This window comes from Pecten maximus, chromosome 3 (genome assembly GCF_902652985.1).
Source record: "Pecten maximus chromosome 3, xPecMax1.1, whole genome shotgun sequence".
In the NCBI taxonomy this organism is placed as follows: Eukaryota; Metazoa; Mollusca; class Bivalvia; order Pectinida; family Pectinidae; genus Pecten; species Pecten maximus.
Window position 1 is genome coordinate 12,807,081 of NC_047017.1, and position 23,096 is coordinate 12,830,176.

General features: G+C 36.1%; 2 protein-coding genes across 9 annotated transcripts in view; one reads left to right on the forward strand and one right to left on the reverse strand.

Annotated features, from left to right (window-relative positions):
• LOC117323245 (sodium channel protein para-like) overlaps positions 1–23,096 on the forward strand; it is a 156,841-nt gene that overhangs the window by 92,394 nt on the left and 41,351 nt on the right. Inside the window, exon 1 of one of the 8 annotated variants that reach the window (XM_033878326.1) lies at positions 15,404–15,532. The exons of the other annotated variants lie outside the window; for them this stretch is intronic. The gene's annotated coding sequence lies outside the window, so the exon portion shown is untranslated. Of the gene's footprint in view, positions 1–15,403; positions 15,533–23,096 lie in introns of those variants that run through there. 8 annotated transcript variants of the gene reach the window in all.
• On the reverse strand, positions 5,365–6,729 carry LOC117324626 (sialidase-like). Its single transcript, XM_033880549.1, has one exon. The coding sequence runs from the start codon at positions 6,727–6,729 to the stop codon at positions 5,365–5,367; it is 1,365 nt and encodes a 454-aa protein (XP_033736440.1).

Here is a 23,096-nt window from a genome sequence, read left to right on the forward strand (position 1 = left end):
CGGCTACAATGTAACAGTAACAAAGAAAGTCGGCTACAATGTAACAGTTAGACAGAAAGTCGGCTACAATGTAATAGTAACAAAGAAAGTCGGCTACCATGTAATAGTAACAAAGAAAGTCGGCTACCATGTAATAGTAACAAAGAAAGTCGGCTACCATGTAATAGTAACAAAGAAAGTCGGCTACAATGTAATAGTAACAAAGAAAGTCGGCTACCATGTTACAGTAACAAAGAAAGTCGGCTACAATGTAATAGTAACAAAGAAAGTCGGCTACCATGTTACAGTAACAAAGAAAGTCGGCTACAATGTAATAGTAACAAAGAAAGTCGGCTACAATGTAATAGTAACAAAGAAAGTCGGCTACAATGTAATAGTAACAAAGAAAGTCGGATACAATGTAACAGTTAGACAGAAAGTCGGCTACAATGTAATAGTAACAAAGAAAGTCGGCTACAATGTAATAGTAACAAAGAAAGTCGGCTACAGTGTTATAGTTGGGAAGAAAGGCAATTTCATTGTAAAAGGCAGAAAGTCGACTACAGCGTAATAGTCAGGCAGAAAATTGATTACAGTGTAATAGTTAGACAGGAAGTCGACTACAATGTAATAGTTTGGCAGAAAGTTGATTACAGTGTAATACTTAGGCAGGAAGTCGGTTACAATGTACAAATTAAATCGTCGTCATCAGATATTTTGACATTTCGTCAGATTTTTGACAGGCTGTCTTACGCGTGTTCAAACAATTCATTCTCTCATCACTTTAAACACATTTAAATGATTCAGTGTATATAATGTTAAGGATGTGCCTACTCGCGACAAGCTTGGCCTTTCCTACATCTACATAGATAAAGGAAAAATGATTTAATTTATTAATCAAAATTATGTATTAGTGAATTAATTTTTGCACATTTAACTCCCATATAGGTAGGTGTTATTATATGAAACAGCAAGTTTAATTTTGAAAGGAAGATAATAGTCTACGTAAAAGTTCACCTTAAGGAAATTATCAACTGGAGTTGTACCATTAATTAGTGGTTAACTGGAGATGTACCATTAATTAATGGTTAACTGGAGATGTACCATTAATTAGTGGTTAACTGGAGATGTACCATTAATTAGTGGTTAACTGGAGATGTACCATTAATTAGTGGTTAACTGGAGATGTACCATTAATAAGTGGTTAACTGGAGATGTACCATTATTTAGTGGTTAACTGGAGATGTACCATTAATTAATGGTTAACTGGAGATGAACCATTAATAAGTGGTTAACTGGAGTTGTATCATTAAACAGTTTTTAACTGGAGATGAAACATTAATTAGTGATTTACTGGAGATCTACCATTAATTAGTGGTTAACTGGAGATATACCATTAATTAGTGGTTGGTCTGGAGATGTACCATTAATTAGTGGTTACCTGGAGATGTACCATTAATTAGTTGTTAACTAGAGATGTACCATTAATAAGTGGTTAACTGGAGATGTACCATTGATTAGTTGTTAACTAGAGATGCACCATAAATAAGTGGTCAACTGGAGATGTACCATTAATTAGTTGTTAACTAGAGATGCACCATTAATAAGTGGTCAACTGGAGATGTACCATTAATAAGTGGTCAACTGGAGATGTACCATTGATTAGTGATTAACTGGAGATGAACCATTAATTAGTGGTTAACTAGGGATGAACCATTAATTAGTGGTAAACTGGAGATGAACCATTAATTAGTGGTTAACTGGAGATATACCATTAATTAGTGGTTAACTGAAGATGTACTATTAATTAATGGTTAACTGGAGATGTACCATTAATTAGTGGTTAACTGGAGATGTACCATTAATTAATGGTTAACTGGAGATGTACCATTAATTAGTGGTTAACTGGAGATGTACCATTAATTAGTGGTTAACTGGAGATGTACCATTAATAAGTGGTTAACTGGAGTTGTATCATTAAACAGCGTTTAACTGGAGATGAAACATTAATTAGTGATTTACTGGAGATCTACCATTAATTAGTGGTTAACTGGAGATATACCATTAATTAGTGGTTGGTCTGGAGATGTACCATTAATTAGTTGTTAACTAGAGATGTACCATTAATAAGTGGTTAACTGGAGATGTACCATTAATTAGTTGTTAACTAGAGATGCACCATTGATAAGTGGTCAACTGGAGATGTACCATTAATAAGTGGTTAACTGGAGATGTACCATTGATTAGTGATTAACTGGAGATAAACCATTAATTAGTGGTTAACTAGGGATGAACCATTAATTAGTGGTAAACTGGAGATGAACCATTAATTAGTGATTAACTGGAGATATACAATTAATTAATGGTTAACTGGAGATGTACCATTAATTAGTGGTTAACTGAAGATGTACCATTAATTAATGGTTAACTGGAGATGTACCATTATTTAGTGGTTAACTGGAGATGTACCATTATTTAGTGGTTAACTGGAGTTGTACCATTAATTAGTGATTAACGTGAGATGTACCATTAATTAGTGGTTAACTGGAGATGTACCTTTATTTAGAGTTTAACTGGAGATGAACCATCATTTAGTGGTTAACTGGAGATGTACCATTATTTAGTGGTTAACTGGAGTTGTACCATTAATTAGTGATTAACGTGAGATGTACCATTAATTAGTGGTTAACTGGAGATGTACCATTATTTAGAGTTTAACTGGAGATGTACCATCATTTAGTGGTTAACTGGAGATGTACCATTAATAAGTGGTTAACTGGAGTTATATCATTAAACAGTGGTTAACTGGAGATGTACCATTAATTAGTGGTTAGCTGGAGATGAAACATTAATTAATGGTTAACTGGAGATGAACCATTAGTTAGTGTTTAACTGGAGATATACCGTTAATTAGTGGTTGGTCTGGAGATGCACCATTAATTAGTGGTTAACTGGAGATGTACCATTAATTAGTTGTTAACTAGAGATGTACCATCAATAAGTGATTAACTGGAGATGTACCATTAATAAGTGGTTAACTGGAGATGTACCATTAATTAGTGGCTAACTGGAGATGTACCATTAATTAGTGGTTAACTGGAGATGTACCATTGATTAGTGATTAACTGGAGATGAACCATTAATTAGTGATTAACTGGAGATGTAAAATTAATTAGTGAATAACGTGAGATATACCATTTAATTAGTGGTTAACTGAAGATGAACCATTAATTAGTGATTAACGTGAGATGTACCATTTATTAGTGGTTAACTGGAGATGAAACATCAATTAGTGGTTAACTGGAGATAAACAATTAATTAATGGTTAACTGGAGATGTACCATTAATTAATAGTTAACTGGAGATGAAACATTAATTAGTGATTAACGTGAGATGTACCATTAATTAGTGGTTAACTGGAAATGTACCATTACTTAGAGTTTAACTGGAGATGAACCATCAATTAGTGGTTAACTGAAGATGAACCATTAATAAACGGCTAACTGGAGATATACAATTAATTAATAGTTACCTGGAGATGAAACATTAATTAGTGATTAACGTGAGATGTACATGTACCATTAATTAGTGGTTAACTGGAAATGTACCATTACTTAGAGTTTAACGGGAGATGAACCATTAATTAGTTGTTAACTTGAGATGTACCATTGATTAGTGGTTAACTGGAGATGAACCATTAATTAGTTGTTAACTGATGATGTACCATTAATTAGTGGTTAACTGGAGATGTACCATTTATTAGTAGTGAATTGGAGTTGTACCATTAATTAGTAGTTAACTGGGGTTGTATCAGCGTTATGCATATTTTGTACAAGACTCCTTACGATTATTCAGCATGGTGCACAATAAAAGTCACTGATCCGTTACATCCAGTCCAGTTCGCTTAACGAGTCAAGATGAAATTTAAATAAGGAATATTTTTATAGAATATTAAATATTAAAATGAAAATTTGCCTATCCAGATATTTTTAAAGATCGCACAAAGATGGCATTTACGAAAATATTAAGATTTTTGTTTTAACAAAAATAGAAGCTGGATAAGATAATGTATCGTTAAGCTGGTGTTGTTTAGTTAAACACTTGTACAATATTATGTTACTTAGCAATTTCATCTGAGACACAACGCAACATTTCGTCAAACCTAAGTACAGTATATCATGTTTTATTGTTCTGGATGACTCAAGGTCAATGTTGGCGTGTATCGGTTTCACGACGTTTTAATAAACTTGTTTTATGATATGATCCCTGTGTAGACCCATAGAGGCCGGAGATAATGTACACACGTCATATAAATAACTCAGTAGATTATAACGATAGGAAGTATAACTAGATATTAATGTTCTTATCGAGTATCTTAAAGATTATAACGATAGGAAGTATAACTAGATATTAATGTTCTTATCGAGTCAGTTCGGCATGAGCTTACAAAAAAAAAAAAAAAAATCTAAATATGATTCCTTACTTTATCTACACGCATTTTTGTACCTTTTGACAATACAGCAATATGTTCCTATTTTTAAATTTGTCTGAATTACGTATTGCCAGAAATACATATCTCGGTAAACTCCAGCATTCCAACCAAACTTTGTCAAAGAATACCCTGTACTATGTCATGGTTTAGACACAATATACCCAGGTACTGTCTATCTGACGAGTAAACCTGTCGTTAGTTGTACTGTCTATCTGACCGGTAAATCTGTCGTTAGCTGTACTGTCTATCTGACGAGTAAACCTGTCGTTAGCTGTACTGTCTATCTGACGAGTAAATCTGTCGTTAGCTGTACTGTCTATCTGACGAGTAAATCTGTCGTTAGCCTTCCTCTCAGACTGGTTAGCTGTACTGTCTATCTGACGAGTAAACCTGTCGTTAGCTGTACTGTCTATCTGACGAGTAAACCTCTCGTTAGCCTTCCTCTAAGACTGGTTAGCTGTACTGTCTATCTGACGAGTAAACCTGTCGTTAGCTGTACTGTCTATCTGACGAGTAAACCTGTCGTTAGCTGTACTGTCTATCTGACGAGTAAACCTATCGTTAGCCTTCCTCTAAGACTGGTTAGCTGTACTGTCTATCTGACGAGTAAACCTGTCGTTAGCTGTACTGTCTATCTGACGAGTAAACCTGTCGTTAGTCTTCCTCTCAGACTGGTTAGCTGTACTGTCTATCTGACCAGTAAACCTGTCGTTAGTCTTCCTGTCACACTGGTTAGCTGTACTGTCTATCTGACGAGTAAATCTGTCGTTAGTCTTCCTGTCAGACTGGTTAGCTGTACTGTCTATCTGACGAGTAAATCTGTCGTTAGTCTTCCTGTCAGACTGGTTAGCTGTACTGTCTATCTGACGAGTAAACCTGTCGTTAGTCTTCCTCTAAGACTGGTTAGCTGTACTGTCTATCTGACGAGTAAACCTGTCGTTAGTCTTCCTGTCACACTGGTTAGCTGTACTGTCTATCTGACGAGTAAACCTGTCGTTAGCCTTCCTGTCAGACTGGTTAGCTGTACTGTCTATCTGACGAGTAAACCTGTCGTTAGCTGTACTGTCTATCTGACGAGTAAACCTGTCGTTAACCTTCATCTCAGACAGGTTAGCTGTACTGTCTATCTGACGAGTAAACCTGTCGTTAGCTGTACTGTCTATCTGACGAGTAAACCTGTCGTTAGTCTTCCTCTCAGACTGGTTAGCTGTACTGTCTATCTGACGAGTAAACCTGTCGTTAGTCTTCCTCTCAGACAGGTTAGCTGTACTGTGTATCTGACGAGTAAACCTGTCATTAGCTTTACTGTCTATCTGACGAGTAAACCTGTCGTTAGCTGTACTGTCTATCTGACGAGTAAACCTGTCGTTAGTCTTCCTCTCAGACAGGTTAGCTGTACTGTCTATCTGACGAGTAAACCTGTCGTTAGTCTTCCTCTCAGACAGGTTAGCTGTATTGTCTATCTGACGAGTAAACATGTCGTTAGCTGTACTGTCTATCTGACGAGTAAACCTGTCATTAGCTTTACTGTCTATCTGACGAGTAAACCTGTCGTTAGCTGTACTGTCTATCTGACGAGTAAACCTGTCGTTAGTCTTCCTCTCAGACAGGTTAGCTGTACTGTCTATCTGACGAGTAAACCTGTCGTTAGTCTTCCTCTCAGACTGGTTAGCTGTATTGTCTATCTGACGAGTAAACCTGTCGTTAGTCTTCCTCTGAGACAGGTTAGCTTTACTGTCTATCTGACGAGTAAACCTGTCGTTAGCTGTACTGTCTATCTGACGAGTAAACCTGTCGTTAGTCTTCCTCTCAGACAGGTTAGCTGTACTGTCTATCTGACGAGTAAACCTGTCGTTAGTCTTCCTCTCAGACTGGTTAGCTGTATTGTCTATCTGATGAGTAAACATGTCATTAACCTTCCTCTCAGACAGGTTAGCTGTACTGTCTATCTGACGAGTAAACCTGTCATTAGCTGTACTGTCTATCTGAAGAGTAAACCTGTCATTAGCTGTACTGTCTATCTGACCAGTAAACCTGTCGTTAGTCTTCCTCTCAGACTGGTTAGCTGTACTGTCTATCTGACGAGTAAACCTGTCGTTAGCCTTCCTCTCAGACTGGTTAGCTGTACTGTCTATCTGACGAGTAAACCTGTCGTTAGCCTTCCTCTCAGACAGGTTAGCTGTACTGTCTATCTGACGAGTAAACCTGTCGTTAGCTGTACTGTCTATCTGACGAGTAAACCTGTCGTTAACCTTCATCTCAGACAGGTTAGCTGTACTGCCTATCTGACGAGTAAACCTGTCGTTAGCTGTACTGTCTATCGGACGAGTAAACCTGTCGTTAACCTTCCTCTCAGACTGGTTAGCTGTACTGTCTATCTGACGAGTAAACCTGTCGTTAGCTGTACTGTCTATTTAATGAACCTGTCGTTAGCCTTCCTGTTACACTGGTTAGCTGTACTGTCTATCTGACGAGTAAACCTGTCGTTAGCCTTCCTGTCAGACAGGTTAGCTGTACTGTCTATCTGACGAGTAAACCTGTCGTTAACTGTACTGTCTATCTGACGAGTAAACCTGTCGTTAGTCTTCCTCTAAGACTGGTTAGCTGTACTGTCTATCTGACGAGTAAACCTGTCGTTAGTCTTCCTCTAAGACAGGTTAGCTGTACTGTCTATCTGACGAGTAAACCTGTCGTTAGCCTTCCTCTAAGACTGGTTAGCTGTACTGTCTATCTGACGAGTAAACCTGTCGTTAGCCTTCCTCTAAGACTGGTTAGCTGTACTGTCTATCTGACGAGTAAACCTGTCGTTAGTCTTCCTCTAAGACTGGTTAGCTGTACTGTCTATCTGACGAGTAAACCTGTCGTTAGCTGTACTGTCTATCTGACGAGTAAACCTGTCGTTAGCCTTCCTCTAAGACTGGTTAGCTGTACTGTCTATCTGACGAGTAAACCTGTCGTTAGTCTTCCTCTAAGACAGGTTAGCTGTACTGTCTATCTGACGAGTAAACCTGTCGTTAGTCTTCCTCTCAGACAGGTTAGCTGTACTGTCTATCTGACGAGTAAACCTGTCGTTAGCTGTACTGTCTATCTGACGAGTAAACCTGTCGTTAGCTGTACTGTCTATCTGACGAGTAAACCTGTCTTTAACCTTCCTCTCAGACAGGTTAGCTGTACTGTCTATCTGACGAGTAAACCTGTCGTCAGTCTTCCTCTCAGACAGGTTAGCTGTACTGTCTATCTGACGAGTAAACCTGTCGTTAGCTGTACTGTCTATCTGACGAGTAAACCTGTCGTTAGCCTTCCTCTAAGACTGGTTAGCTGTACTGTCTATCTGACGAGTAAACCTGTCGTTAGTCTTCCTCTAAGACAGGTTAGCTGTACTGTCTATCTGACGAGTAAACCTGTCGTTAGTCTTCCTCTCAGACAGGTTAGCTGTACTGTCTATCTGACGAGTAAACCTGTCGTTAGCTGTACTGTCTATCTGACGAGTAAACCTGTCTTTAACCTTCCTCTCAGACAGGTTAGCTGTACTGTCTATCTGACGAGTAAACCTGTCGTTAGTCTTCCTCTCAGACAGGTTAGCTGTACTGTCTATCTGACGAGTAAACCTGTCGTTAGCTGTACTGTCTATCTGACGAGTAAACCTGTCGTTAGCTGTACTGTCTATCTGACGAGTAAACCTGTCGTTAACCTTCCTTTCAGACTGGTTAGCTGTACTGTCTATCTGACGAGTAAACCTGTCGTTAACCTTCCTCTCAGACTGGTTAGCTGTACTGTCTATCTGACGAGTAAACCTGTCGCTAGCCTTCCTCTCAGACTGGTTAGCTGTTACAAATTACCTTGATGATACTTATACACCATGTATACAAATTATCTTGGAGGTACTTCTTAATTGGAACATTTGCGATCATTACATGGACAAAGACTTAAATGCAATCAAAACGTCATTGTTACCATAATACATCGCCGTATAAATATAGATCACGATGTAATGTTGGCAAACCTTGTTAAGCTGTTTACCTTAGTTCCAATGGAACATTATATTTACCTTAATCCAACCAGACGTTATAAGCATTTCTGAACGTAACACAACTATACATTATGTATAAGTTTGTAAAGGACGTTCTCATTCTCTATTTGCCCAAAGGACCCAACAGTCTACTGCTTCGCAGTCATAAATCTTTTGTTCAAAAATGTGTGTATTATTTAAGCAGTTGTCGAGCATGCCAGTGTCAGTTATATTATACCTACTGTATATATATATATGAGATATGGAAATGTCCCCTTCACAGATGATTCTAGAACGAACGCATATGACCGCATATTATCGTACCGATGTACAACAAGGTCATGCTCATTGTTATATTAATAAACTCCGGCACCTAATTAATATTCACATCTACACGTTTACACATTGTCATAAATGTGTTATCCTAACAATATATTAGATGTGCAAATATTATGTGAGTGTAATGAAATAATTGTTTGACGCGGGACAGCGAGGTGTAAAGCATTGTTAACGCGATGGAATATACATGTGGACACGGCTGAGTGATCATGACGACGATAAATTGTGATGGTGTCACGGCAACCCTAGCAGAACAGGCTCTAATCTCACTAATACATTAACCTCGCCGTTTACACATCGTACCGTCGGTGTTGGTAGGTACACTTGTTACGGATACAAACGTCGGCGGTCATTACGTAAACGTTGATTACTCCATGGTCTACCGTATTGACCTAGTACAAGTAACATCGGGATCGAGTCGGAGATCGTTATTGATTTTCTAAGATTGATCAAGAGTCGTCTAATATCTGAATCCTGGTTAGATATCCTCGACCGTCTGCCATATATAATCCTCTTATTTAATGCTGCCTGGTATGCCTTACACAGAAAGACAAATTCCGAAGAAAATATTTTAACACATTTTTGTGTGAATAATTTCAACTACAATTGGAACAAAAACTTGATTTCGATTTTAGACAAATATTGGATAATGATATATTGGATAGAAAGCTATCTACCCGGACGTCTGACTTTCATTGATACCATGGACATCTAAGACTTTCACTTATATGACATCAAATCTCCACTTTCTCGATTGGTATCAACCATCAAGATTCCCATATAGAATAGTTATAGAATCTGTCTCATTGCACAATCTCATCGCTTACACAATGGTTCAAAATGTTACAAATCAATGTTCACTTATAGGCGTGTGAATTGGCCACGAAGTGTTCGTTCGAGACTCTGTGTGTGCTAATCATGTATAGGTTCATAACCGCGTAAAGGTATGGATAAATCTCGAGTATGTCCGTGTATAAAAGGATGGATAAATCTCGAGTATGTCCGTGTATAAAAGGATGGATAAAACTCGAGTATGTCCGTGTATAAAAGGATGGATAAAACTCGAGTATGTCCGTGTATAAAGGTATGGATAAATATCGAGTATGTCCGTGTATAAATTTATGGATAAATCTCGAGTATGTCCGTGTATAAAGGTAAACTCGAGTATGTCCGTGTAAAAAGGTATGGATAAAACTCGAGTATGTCCGTGTATAAAAGGTATGGATAAAACTCGAGTATGTCCGTGTATAAAGGTATGGATAAAACTCGAGTATGTCCGTGTATAAAGGTACATGTATGGATAAAACTCGAGTATGTCCGTGTATAAAGGTATGGATAAATTTCGAGTATGTCCGTGTATAAAGGTAAACTCGAATATGTCCGTGTATAAAGGTATGGATAAATCTCGAGTATGTCCGTGTATAAAGGTACATGTATGGATAAAACTCGAGTATGTCCGTGTATAAAAGGATGGATAAAACTCGAGTATGTCCGTGTATAAAGGTATGGATAAATCTCGAGTATGTCCGTGTATAAAGGTAAACTCGAATATGTCTGTGTATAAAGGTATGGATAAATCTCGAGTATGTCCGTGTATAAAGGTACATGTATGGATAAAACTCGAGTATGTCCGTGTATAAAAGGATGGATAAAACTCGAGTATGTCCGTGTATAAAGGTATGGATAAAACTCGAGTATGTCCGTGTATAAAGGTATGGATAAAACTCGAGTATGTCCGTGTATAAAGGTACATGTATGGATAAAACTCGAGTATGTCCGTGTATAAAAGGATGGATAAAACTCGAGTATGTCCGTGTATAAAGGTATGGATAAATCTCGAGTATGTTCGTGTATAAAGGTACATGTATGGATAAAACTCGAGTATGTCCGTGTATAAAAGTATGGATAAAACTCGAGTATGTCCGTGTATAAAAGGATGGATAAAACTCGAGTATGTCCGTGTTTAAAGGTAAACTCGAGTATGTCCGTGTATAAAGGTATGGATAAATCTCGAGTATGTCCGTGTATTAAGGTATGGATAAATCTCGAGTATGTCCGTGTATAAAGGTATGGATAAATCTCGAGTATGTCCGTGTATAAAGGTATGGATAAAACTCGAGTATGTCCGTGTATAAAGGTAAACTCGAGTATGTCCGTGTATAAAGGTAAACTCGAAAACGTCCGTGTATAAAGGTATGGATAAAACTCGAGTATGTCCGTGTATAAAGGTATGGATAAATCTCGAGTATGTCCGTGTATAAAGGTATGGATAAAACTCGAGTATGTCCGTGTATAAAGGTATGGATAAATCTCGAGTATGTCCGTGTATAAAGGGATGGATAAATCTCGAATATGTCCGTGTATAAAGGTATGGATAAATCTCGAGTATGTCCGTGTATAAAGGGATGGATAAATCTCGAGTATGTCCGTATATGAAGGAATTTATTATATGCGATGAAACCAAGTCGAAAGGGGTGGCTAAAAATGGATTTGTATGTGCATTAAGGGTTGACAAAACACAAGCGTGAAAGTGTATAAAGGGATGGATAAAACGCGATGGTGTCGGTGTATAAAAGGATGGACGAAATACGAGGGTGTCTGTGAATTAAGGATGGACAAAACGCAATGGTGTTTGTCTATAAAACGATGGATAAAACGCGAGGGTGTCTGTGTATAAAGGGATCGCGATGTTGTATGTGTATAAAGGGATGGATAAAACGCGAGGGTGTCTGTGTATAAAGGGATCGTGATGGTGTCTGTGTATAAAGGGATGGATAAAACGCGAGGGTGTCGATGAATAGAAGAATAATAACTTGTGTACGCCCCTGACGTGGTGTAAGAAGAAGCAGGTGTTGGGGTGTAACGTAATTACTATGAGGGAACAGATGTACCGGAAATGGGACGATCACCATTATCTATGTACATACCAGTCACGAATTTTCCAGAAGTGCATAAGCTTATTGTACTACTAACGAAACATGAGATGTTATACGAGGGAATATTAATACAGTGTTTACATTCAGTAGCCGTCCATGTTGTTTTTACCAAAGACTTTACCCCAATACAAAAGATGGATGAGTGTCTCTTAATCACAATGCAGCATGTCATCTCAAGAGTTTCGTCATGTACGTAATATGTTTCTCAAGGATTCTGTCATTTACACGGAAACATATCTACATTCACACAGCTACATGCACTACATAGGCGACACCTGGTCACAATATTTTTATCGATATTTGTCAGCTTCTCCTATTTTTTTTTTATCTTGAATGTTTCAAAATAAAAGTTTATCAACGATTTAATTATTCATCCAAAGTGTATGTATATATTAGTGTTTAAACCATACCGTATCTACAAGGCTTAGCGTGGTGTTTGTTAGCTGTTTATACTGCATAACAAAATTATAGAAATGACTTCAAGTTGTCTATGGTTTTTATGGTGATACGAAATGATTCTTAGTCGTGTCCATAACCATGTCCTACAACATAACAAATAATATTTCTTACATCATAATAACTGATTTATCTTACATCATAATAACTAATTTATCTTACATCATAATAACAGATATATCTTACATCATAATAACTGATTTATCTTACATCATAATAACTAATTTATCTTACATCATAATACTAATACGTCATAACTTATATATCTTACATCATAATAAATAATATATCTTACATCATATTAACTAATACATCATAATAACTAATACATCATAATAACTAATACATCATAATAACTGATACATCATAATAACTAATACATCATAATAACTAATATATCATAATAACTAATACATCATAATAACTGATACATCATACTAACTAATACATCTTACATCATAATAACTAATACATCATACTAACTAATACATCATAATAACTAATACATCATAATAACTAATACATCATACTAACTAATACATCATAATAACTGATACATCATACTAACTAATACATCATAATAACTGATACATCATACTAACTAATACATCTTACATCATAATAACTAATACATCATAATAACTAATACATCATATTAACTAATACATCATAATAACTAATACATCTTACATCATAATAACTAATACATCATAATAACTAATACATCATACTAACTAATACATCATGATAACTAATACATCATAATAACTAATACATCATAATAACTTATACATCATAATAACTAATACATCATAATAACTAATATATCTTACATCATAATAACTGATCTATCTTACATCATAATAACTAATATATCTTACATCATAATAACTAATACATCATACTAACTAATACATCATAATAACTAATATATCTTACATCATAATAACTAATATATCTTACATCATAATAACTAATATATCTTACATCATAATAACTTATACATCATACTAACTAATACATCATAATAACTAATATATCTTACATCATAATAACTAATACATCATAATAACTAATATATCTTACATCATAATAACTAATACATCATAATAACTGATATGTCTTACATCATAATAACTAATACATCATAATAACTCCTATATTTCACATTTTAATAACTAATATATTATACATCTGGCATTATTAATTTCCTTATACTGCAGACATGGTGACATTTGTTCATTTTGATATTAAGCAGTGGGACTAATATCCTTCGGTGAGTATAGATTAATCCTGCCTGATAACCTAAGATGTTTCTGATGTTAAATTGTACATGGATTTGCATAAATATTTGCATTGCACTCTCGTTGTCTTTATAAAAAAACAACTTATTTGCATATGTTCATTTGTGCCGCTGGGGAAATGACAATCGTGATACACCACGCACCGCTGATGGTTCTGGCTGTTCCATTTATCTTACATCACATATCGATGACGTATCATTACAGCTGTTCCATTTATTTAATACAATTTCAAGAGAGAATATACAACAATAAGTTATGTTAAAGAATGATGGTCAAATATCTAAATACTGGCTTGCGTCACTTTCGATAAGACAATCGTTTGCGAATTTAAATACTTCACGATTATTTATTGATACAAAACTCTAATTTATTTCATTGGGCCACCGATCGGTACTGAATTCTTTTGTTATTAATTGTTTGCGAAGAAACAGTACACAAGGTTCCGCGTTGTTAGAGTGTCGCGTTGTTGTTACACACAGTGTCGCGTTGTTGTTACACACAGTGTCGTGTTGTTGTTACACATAGTGTCGTGTTGTTGTTACACACAGTGTCGCGTTGTTGTTACACACAGTGTCGCGTTGTTGTTACACACAGTGTCGTGTTGTTGTTTCACACAGTGTCGTGTTGTTGTTACACACAGTGTCGCGTTGTTGTTACACACAGTGTCGTGTTATCGTTACACACAGTGTCGCGTTGTCGTTACACAGTGTCGCGTTGTTGTTACACACAGTGTCGTGTTGTTGTTACACACAGTGTCGCGTTGTTGTTACACACAGTGTCGTTTTGTTGTTACACACAGTGTCGTGTTGTTGTTACACACAGTGTCGTTTTGTTGTTACACACGGTGTCGCGTTGTTGTTACACACAGTGCCGCGTTAGTGTCGCGTTGTTGTTACACACAGTGTCGCGTTGTTGTTACACACAGTGTCGTGTTGTTGTTACACACAGTGTCGTGTTGCTGTTACACACAGTGTCGTGTTGTTGTTTCACACAGTGTCGCGTTGTTGTTACACACAGTGTCGCGTTGGTGTTACACACAGTGTCGTGTTGTTGTTACACACAGTGTCGTGTTGTTGTTTCACACAGTGTCGCGTTGTTGTTACACACAGTGTCGCGTTGTTGTTTCACACAGTGCCCCGTTGTTGTGACACACAGTGTCGCGTTGTTGTTACACACAGTGTCGCGTTGTTGTTACACACAGTGTCGCGTTGTTGTTTCACACAGTGTCGCGTTGTTGTTACACACAGTGTCGCGTTGTTGTTACACACAGTGTCGTGTTGTTGTTTCACACAGTGCCCCGTTGTTGTTACACACAGTGTGGCGTTGTTGTTACACACAGTGTCGCGTTGTTGTTACACACAGTGTCGCGTTGTTGTTACACACAGTGTCGCGTTGTTGTTACACACAGTGTCGCGTTGTTGTTACACACATTACCGATTTAATTTCAAAAGACTACCTACATGTAAACGAAAGAGGGATCTAAAAATAAAGTATGAGCAAGTGTTCCGGAGAGCTAAGCGTCTTCTGTGTCATCGAGGATTCCTTTCAATCCGCCATTATAAACCACCAATATCAGTTTACCTCTGTCTATAAATTAAAGCTGAATTCCAGAATGCTTTAAGTCAGTACCTGATGTAGATACCAGCGATCGTCCCATAACACCGACCTAACTACGTATACTGTACGACAATTGTCTTCCCCCTCGTGTAACACGCTAGTCGTGTTATACCATTGTACTGTCATATACCCCACTACACAACCAAAACGTCAGCGTGTTACATGATAACGCGAAATCTTACCGGGAACAACCACGTGTTTAACGGTTATTATAATTACGGCACGTGTTGGCACCGTGCCATACTTGACCGTTCGTCAGTGTAAGTACATCCCTAACTTACACGGTGTCCTCGCATAGGGCCATCTGTAGGCGCTGTCAGGCGTTCACAGTATACTGTGGTAGCTGTCGGGATACTGGAGCTAGTCATGTCGTGTATTGGATAGCTATCTCAGCCTACAGGTAAACATATCTACGTTAATTGGAAATTATTATCGACCATAGAGTTTTATTTGATTAGGATTTCGTGAAGTGATGATAATTTACCAGAACGTTTAACGAACCGATAACATCAAATGTCTTAATTACATTTTGTAAGCGGAGTGACTTGTTTGTGTGTAGGAACTTTATAACTATCATTTCATGCACTTTTATAAAAAATTACATAGTTACTTGATAAAACTGATCGGCATGAATGCTGGATTTGACATCATATTTCCTTATATTCCGTGTTGATGTTTGGTATTTGGTACTCTCCAGCTCTATCAACATCCGAATGTGTGTTGTAACCAGGCAGTTATGTAAAGTATGGCGTACTCTCTGTTATAACCCGACGACAAGGGGACATACGTAACATTGGTACGGAGGATGATACATTATTCAGATATTTTCAAGCTGACCTACTTTAAATGATCGCATGCTATGCTTAGCGTTACCATAGAATAGCAATGCCATTTTTATTCTTTTCGGCATTATTAATTAAGAAATGAAACGTATGACATTCGCATTTTAAATGAAAACTAGAAAGTTCCTTAACCACATTTATTAGGTATTCAAAGACTAAGACACGACCCCATCCCCCATCGGTGTACCGCGATATCTCTATACCCTCTAAAATCAGAAGCAGACGACAAACACAACAAACGCCATCAACATGACAACATTTATCCTTTATACTCAACACTCGTAAATGACGAATTCTGTCCAATCCTTGTGTAATGCTATTCTTTTCAACACAACAGAATGGACGACAGTCTTAATAACCAAAGCACGACAGTCATCCCCGGCGGATGTATCTCATCGCATATTTGTATCACTGTGTAGGAAAAATGGCGATAATTGTCAAATAATTCGGCGCGTGTGTAACAATGTCGTCGTACTCGCACCCTTCACGTTAATTAGGTTGTAATGAGATGTCAATTCACAGACTGCATGGGTATAATCATCGACAGTTAGAGCGTGTTGGTGAAAATGATGGTATGGTTTCAATCACGGTCCTCTTGGTGTTTGATCATGCGTCAATATTATCGGCTGTTGTTCGTTATGTGTGTAGCGAATCAGAGAATGCGTCGGTTTTATGTAGAAGTCTCTGTCCATTTTCTTTGTTACTTAATGTCAATAATATTTCTGTGCCATTAACACTTCTGAAGTCGAGCTCCTTCTCAATGTACAATAGAAACATTCCTTAATCATGCATGATATATCATCGTAATATAATCATGTTTTATTAAACTGATATACAACCAAAACATCCGGATCTTGAAATCTTGTGTCTCAGCCAGAACACATATATACTGCTGTATAGTATCTGCTATCGTCCAGAACGTAACAATTAATTTTAATACTCTGAGTTACAGCATGATCGTGTTACATAAATATTGGTCATGGTCTCAAATATCAACGGTTCTATAAATAACTTTGTGGATTTCCCCTTGTAAAACCCAATCTATATTTAGTGTTGTTTTAGAAGCCAAGTTGTGTGTCATTTATGATATTGAAATTGATTTTTCTAAACTATAACAATAAATACATTGTTTGTTTGATTTTAGTTTTCAGATTCGGTTATATCTGTTGTATCATCCGTATATTGGAAATATGACGTGTTAGCAAAAATATTTTTTCAAAGTCACATTCAATCCAGGTTTTTTTCGCAACACTTTTTCCTGTATAATGGTAATAGATAACTCTTTATCTTAATATCAACATTTATTTTCAAATTTCGCTAAAAAAATAATTGAAGCTCAAAGAGAAAATGGTTAATAGTTTATTATTTGAGTATGTCGCGAATATCAGTCAAAAAGTTATAAAACTAGATACAGATAAAACGGATTTCTTTCTTTCTTACACGAATTCGAGAACTTGCGAACGAAGCATTTGACCCACATCAAAAGCAGAGCGTGTTTGTTTGTTAACACGAAGAAAGTGGTAGAAAAGTTCATCGTGAAAACACTGAAATCATATGTCCATTCTGGATAAATATTTGTGATGAAACTGAAATCATGTGTCCATTCTTGGGATAAATATTTATGACGACACTGAAATCATTGTCTATTCTGGGATAAATATCTGTGACGACACTTGAAATTATGTGTCCATGGGATAAAGATTTATGATGACACTGAAATCATTGTCCATTCTGGGATAAATATTTGTGACGACACTGAAATCATCTGTCCATTTTGAGATAAATATTTATGACGTAATTTAAATCATAGGACCATACAGGGATACATTTTTGTGACGACACTGAAATCATGTGTCCATTCTGAGATAAATAGTTGTGACGACACTGAGATCATCTGTAAATTTTGAGATAGATATTTGTGACGACACTTGAAATCAAATGTCTATTCTGGGATAAATATTTATGACGACACTGGATTCATATATCAAATATTCAAAGTAGAACGTCTTCGTGTCAATATATATATGATATCTCAAATTGTTATGACGACCTTCATCGCTTACAAACATGCAAATGTAGATACATATTGTTGTAGGACCTACAGCTAGTAAGAATATATATACACCGGTTCTGTAAATTTAACACCTGTTCTGTAAATTTAACATAGCATGGAGAATAATTATATACTGATGAATTTGAAGGTAAATGAAATATGAAGTAACGGAGCTATACTGTCCATGTCATACTTGATATATCGAAACCTGTAATTAATTTTACATGCTTCAATTGACAACAGTTAGGGTTGTATTCACGTGCACTGGATTGAAAATAAGTGAATCGATTTTCCACCGAAATAAAGCGGCGCTTTGTCATAGGACGAACAAGTGGGGTTAGTTATAACATCGTTACAGTGTGTTAATTAGCGGCCATACATACAAGTGTAAGCCTTGTGTGTTCTGGTGTACACGCTGTAGATTAGGCACGTCCAGGGTAAAATCTGTTATATATTATACATGTATTTGATGAATGGTGTATGTACCGTGTGTGTAATTGTCCACTGATCGCCACGGCTTTGTTATGTGTCTAGCGTTAGTGAGGATTCGCTATGTGCAGCTCAACCAGTCAGCGAATGCCGCATCATTTATATATAAAAATCCCATATTGTCAAAGCTCTAGAACCTGTAGGGTTGGGTAGTAAAATATCTTTCTAGTCAACACGCCATCAGTTTTGATTGTAAACTGCCACGGAGGTTGTTTTATTCTGTTGAATTTTATCTTGGTCCGTGTTTCAACAGTGTGTTTATAATTATATTTAAAAAAATAATTTGTGACAGTAGAATGAGTCATTGTCATTTGTAAACAAGTGTATAAATATATGCTACCTGTCATATAACGTCAAAAGTATATTCTACCCAGCATCATATAATGTCATAAACTGTACTCTACCCAACATCATATAATGTCATAAACTGTACTCTACCAAACATCATATAATGTCATAGGTATACTCTACCAAACATCATATAATGTCATAGGTATACTCTACCAAACATCATATAATGTCATAAACTATACTCTACCAAACATCATATAATGTCATAACTATACTCTACCCAACATCATATAATGTCATAGGTATACTCTACCAAACACCATATAATGTCATAGGTATACTCTACCGAAGATTTATATGGTGAGCGTTGTGAATTTAACCTAGATTTGTGTGGCGGGTGTCGTCGTGACCTAGATTTGTATTGCGGGTGTCGGCGTGACCTAGATTTGTTTGGCGGTTGTCGGCGTGACCTAGATTTGTATAAGAGTGTCGTCATGACCTAGATTTGTATTGTGAGTGTTGTCAGTTAAACAGAGATTTGTGAGACGAGTGTCGTCGTGACTTAGATTTGTGTGGCAGAAGTCGACGTGACCTAGATTTGTTTTATGGCGGGATTCGTCGTGACCTAGATTTGTATGGTGAGTGTCGCCGCAACCTTGATTTGTATGACGGGTGTCGTCGTGACCTAGATTTGTGTGGCAGGTGTCGCCGCAACCTTGATTTGTATGGCGGGTGTCGTCGTGACCTAGATTTGTATGGCGGGTGTCGCCGTGACCTAGATTTGTGTGGCGGATATCGCCGTGACCTATATTTGTATGGCGGGTGTCGCCGATGAAGCAGCACCTTGACTTATTCTCCATGTATATGTTGTCCCTATGTAAATCTAGATTTTTGTCCGTATTCTATCCTCGTTTTATCATTAACTCGAATTATGGTTTCGTTATTATGTCCATATTCTCTGTTGGTTTTGTCCTTAATACCTTTATTTCGTTAGTTTGCTGAAGTGCGGGATTAAGTTGTGGAAGCTAAGTTAGACACCACGATCACCTTAGTGAGTTCAGTATCACATTAACATACTTGATGACTATGACATGACAAGTTGTTGACAGGAAAGACGATATGCCTGTTCGGAGATATTACATAATATGCTTTACAGCGCTGTCTTATTAAATTAAACGTGTCCTGTATTCTAGCTAGTATACTTGTATTTTTGTCAGGCATGCTGAAAATGATTTTGTTTCTAATGTCTTCAGATCATTAGAATTTCAACAATTGCCAGTTGTTAGGCTTCATATCACATATAATGGTAAACGCCTCCCTCTCTCATTCCCAGTATTGTCTGATCAAAACCTCTCCTAGTACACATCGTGACTAAATAGTGTTTAGTGTCTTAACTATAAGGTATAGCCCAGAGTTGATAACGATAATAAGTATATCAATTTACCAGGTTTTGGTTTACATGACTAACGTCATACACATGTACGCTGATTCATTGTCAGTAGCCATTTAATAACAAATATTCAGACTTGTAAATATCTTTCAGTTTCAAAGAAGGGCTTTGTTTTCTTTTTCATAAAGGAGGGCTATATTGTTTTGGATCAATGAGGGCTATATTGTTTTGGATAAATGAGGGGTACCTGTATATTAATTTGGATAAATGAGGGCTATATCGTTTTGGATAAATGAGGGCTACCTGTATATTGTTTTGGATAAATGAGGGCTATATCGTTTTGGATAAATGAGGGCTACCTGTATATTGTTTTCGATAAATGAGGGCTATATCGTTTTTGATAAATGAGGGCTACCTGTATATTAATTTGGATAAAGGAGGGCTACCTGTATATTGTTTTGGATAAATGAGGGCTATATCGTTTTGGATAAATAAGGGCTATATCGTTTTGGATAAATGAGGGCTATATTGTTTTAGATAAATGAGGGCTATATTGTTTTAGATAAAGGAGGGCTATATTGTTTTTAATAAAGGAGGGCTATATTGTTTTTAATAAAGGAGGACCAGGTTTTGTAAAGAAGGACTAAGTTGGTCTTTTTTATAGCGGAGGGCTAGCGAATGATAGAACATTGAAGGCTGTGACATCCTTTGTAGTACCAAGCTAAAATGTCTGACGTGGTAACATACTGCCTCTACTATGGACTCGATGTGGTTCATATCATCCCGCTGATGACAAGCTTTTTGTTTATTGTTGTTTAGTAGTACAATTTATCCTGTTAATGAAGTTTACTGTTGAGGTGGATGGTTGATAACGGGTTAGTGTTGGGTACAAGTTTAATGTATAATATACAGTAACATATTCTGTAATGGTCCGTTACATCGTCCAGCCTTCCTTATCATGGTCATATTGTCATTTCATATAAGTGAACGAATACACATGTGCAGGTGATACAATGTAGCTCAAGTCAGCTGTAGTTCAGGAAGATGTCTAAATTTAGAAGTAGAATTTGACTAATTACCAGTGGTTTAAGGTTGACTTGTCGTCTGCTCACATGACAGATTGCAATGTTAACAGGCCGGTGTTACGGAGTTCTTTTTACCAAAATAGTGTTGCCAGCCGAGAAGAAGTGTTTCTACGGTAGTGGTTATGAGTTCTATGACGACGAGGTCATTGTCGGATATTCTCGTACACAGGCGCATTGCAAATAGATCTTAAATATCAGCACATCATCTAATAAAAAAAATAATATAACTAATAAGGTTTTGAAAATGCATTATACGTATTTAATCAGCTGATTCTAAATATGAATATACATATGTATATTTGAACATCCCCCCCCCCCCAAAAAAAAAAAAAAAAAATTGTTGACTGCTCAGACAAACTGTATACTACACTAAATGGTTCATTCCTTATCATATCACATATCTGGTACTGATGTCATTGTACATTCTGATTAATATCACTAATTGGCCTGGATTTCTTTGTTTATATATAGATGTTTTAGCCTGGATAACATTGTTTATATATAGATGTTTTAGCCTGGATTACATTGTTTATATATAGATGTAGCCTGGATTACATTATTTATATATAGGTGATTTAGCCTGGATTACATTGTTTATATATAGGTGTTTTAGCCTGGATTACATTGTTTATATATAGATGTTTTAGCCTGGATTACATTGTTTATATATAGATGTTTAATCCTGGATTACATTGTTTATATATAGATGTTTTAGCCAGGATTACATTGTTTATATATAGGTGTTTTAGCCTGGATTACATTGTTTATATATAGGTGTTTTAGCCTGGATTACATTGTTTATATATAGATGTTTTAGCCTGGATTACATTGTTTATATATAGATGTTTTAGCCTGGATTACATTGTTTATATATAGATGTTTTAGCCTGGATTACATTGTTTATATATAGGTGTTTTAGCCTAGATTACATTGTTTATATATAGATGTTTTAGCCTGGATTATATTGTTTATATATAGATGTTTTAACCTGGATTACATTGTTTATATATAGATATTCTAACCTGGATTACATTGTTTATATATAGATGTTTTAGCCTGGATTACATTGTTTATATATAGGTGTTTTAGCCTAGATTACATTGTTTATATATAGATGTTTTAGCCTGGATTATATTGTTTATATATAGATGTTTTAACCTGGATTACATTGTTTATATATAGATGTTTTAGCCAGGATTACATTGTTTATATATAGATGTTTTAGCCTGGATTACATTGTTTATATATAGGTGTTTTAGCCTGGATGACATTGTTTATATATAGATGTTTTAGCCTGGATGACATTGTTTATATATAGATGTTTTAGCCTATATTACATTGTTTATATATAGATGTTTTAGCCTGGATTACATTGTTTATATATAGATGTTTTAGCCTGGATTACATTGTTTATATATCGATGTTTTAGTCTGGATTACAATGTTTATATATAGATGTTTTAGTCTGGATTTCTTTGTTTATATATAGATGTTTTAGCCTGGATTACATTGTTTATATATAGGTGTTTTAGCCTGGATTACATTGTTTATATATAGATGTTTTAGCCTGGATTACATTGTTTATATATAGATGTTTTAGCCTGGATTACAATGTTTATATAAAGATGTAGCCTGGATTACATTGTTTATATATAGATGTTTTAGCCTGGATTACATTGTTTATATATAGGTGTTTTAGCCTGGATGACATTGTTTATATATAGATGTTTTAGCCTGGATGACATTGTTTATATATAGATGTTTTAGCCTATATTACATTGTTTATATATAGATGTTTTAGCCTGGATTACATTG

Excerpts from the sequence above, each read along its gene's own strand:
- LOC117324626 (XM_033880549.1), bottom strand. The coding sequence starts at position 6,729 with ATGAAGGTTAACGACAGGTTTACTCGTCAGATAGACAGTACAGCTAAC.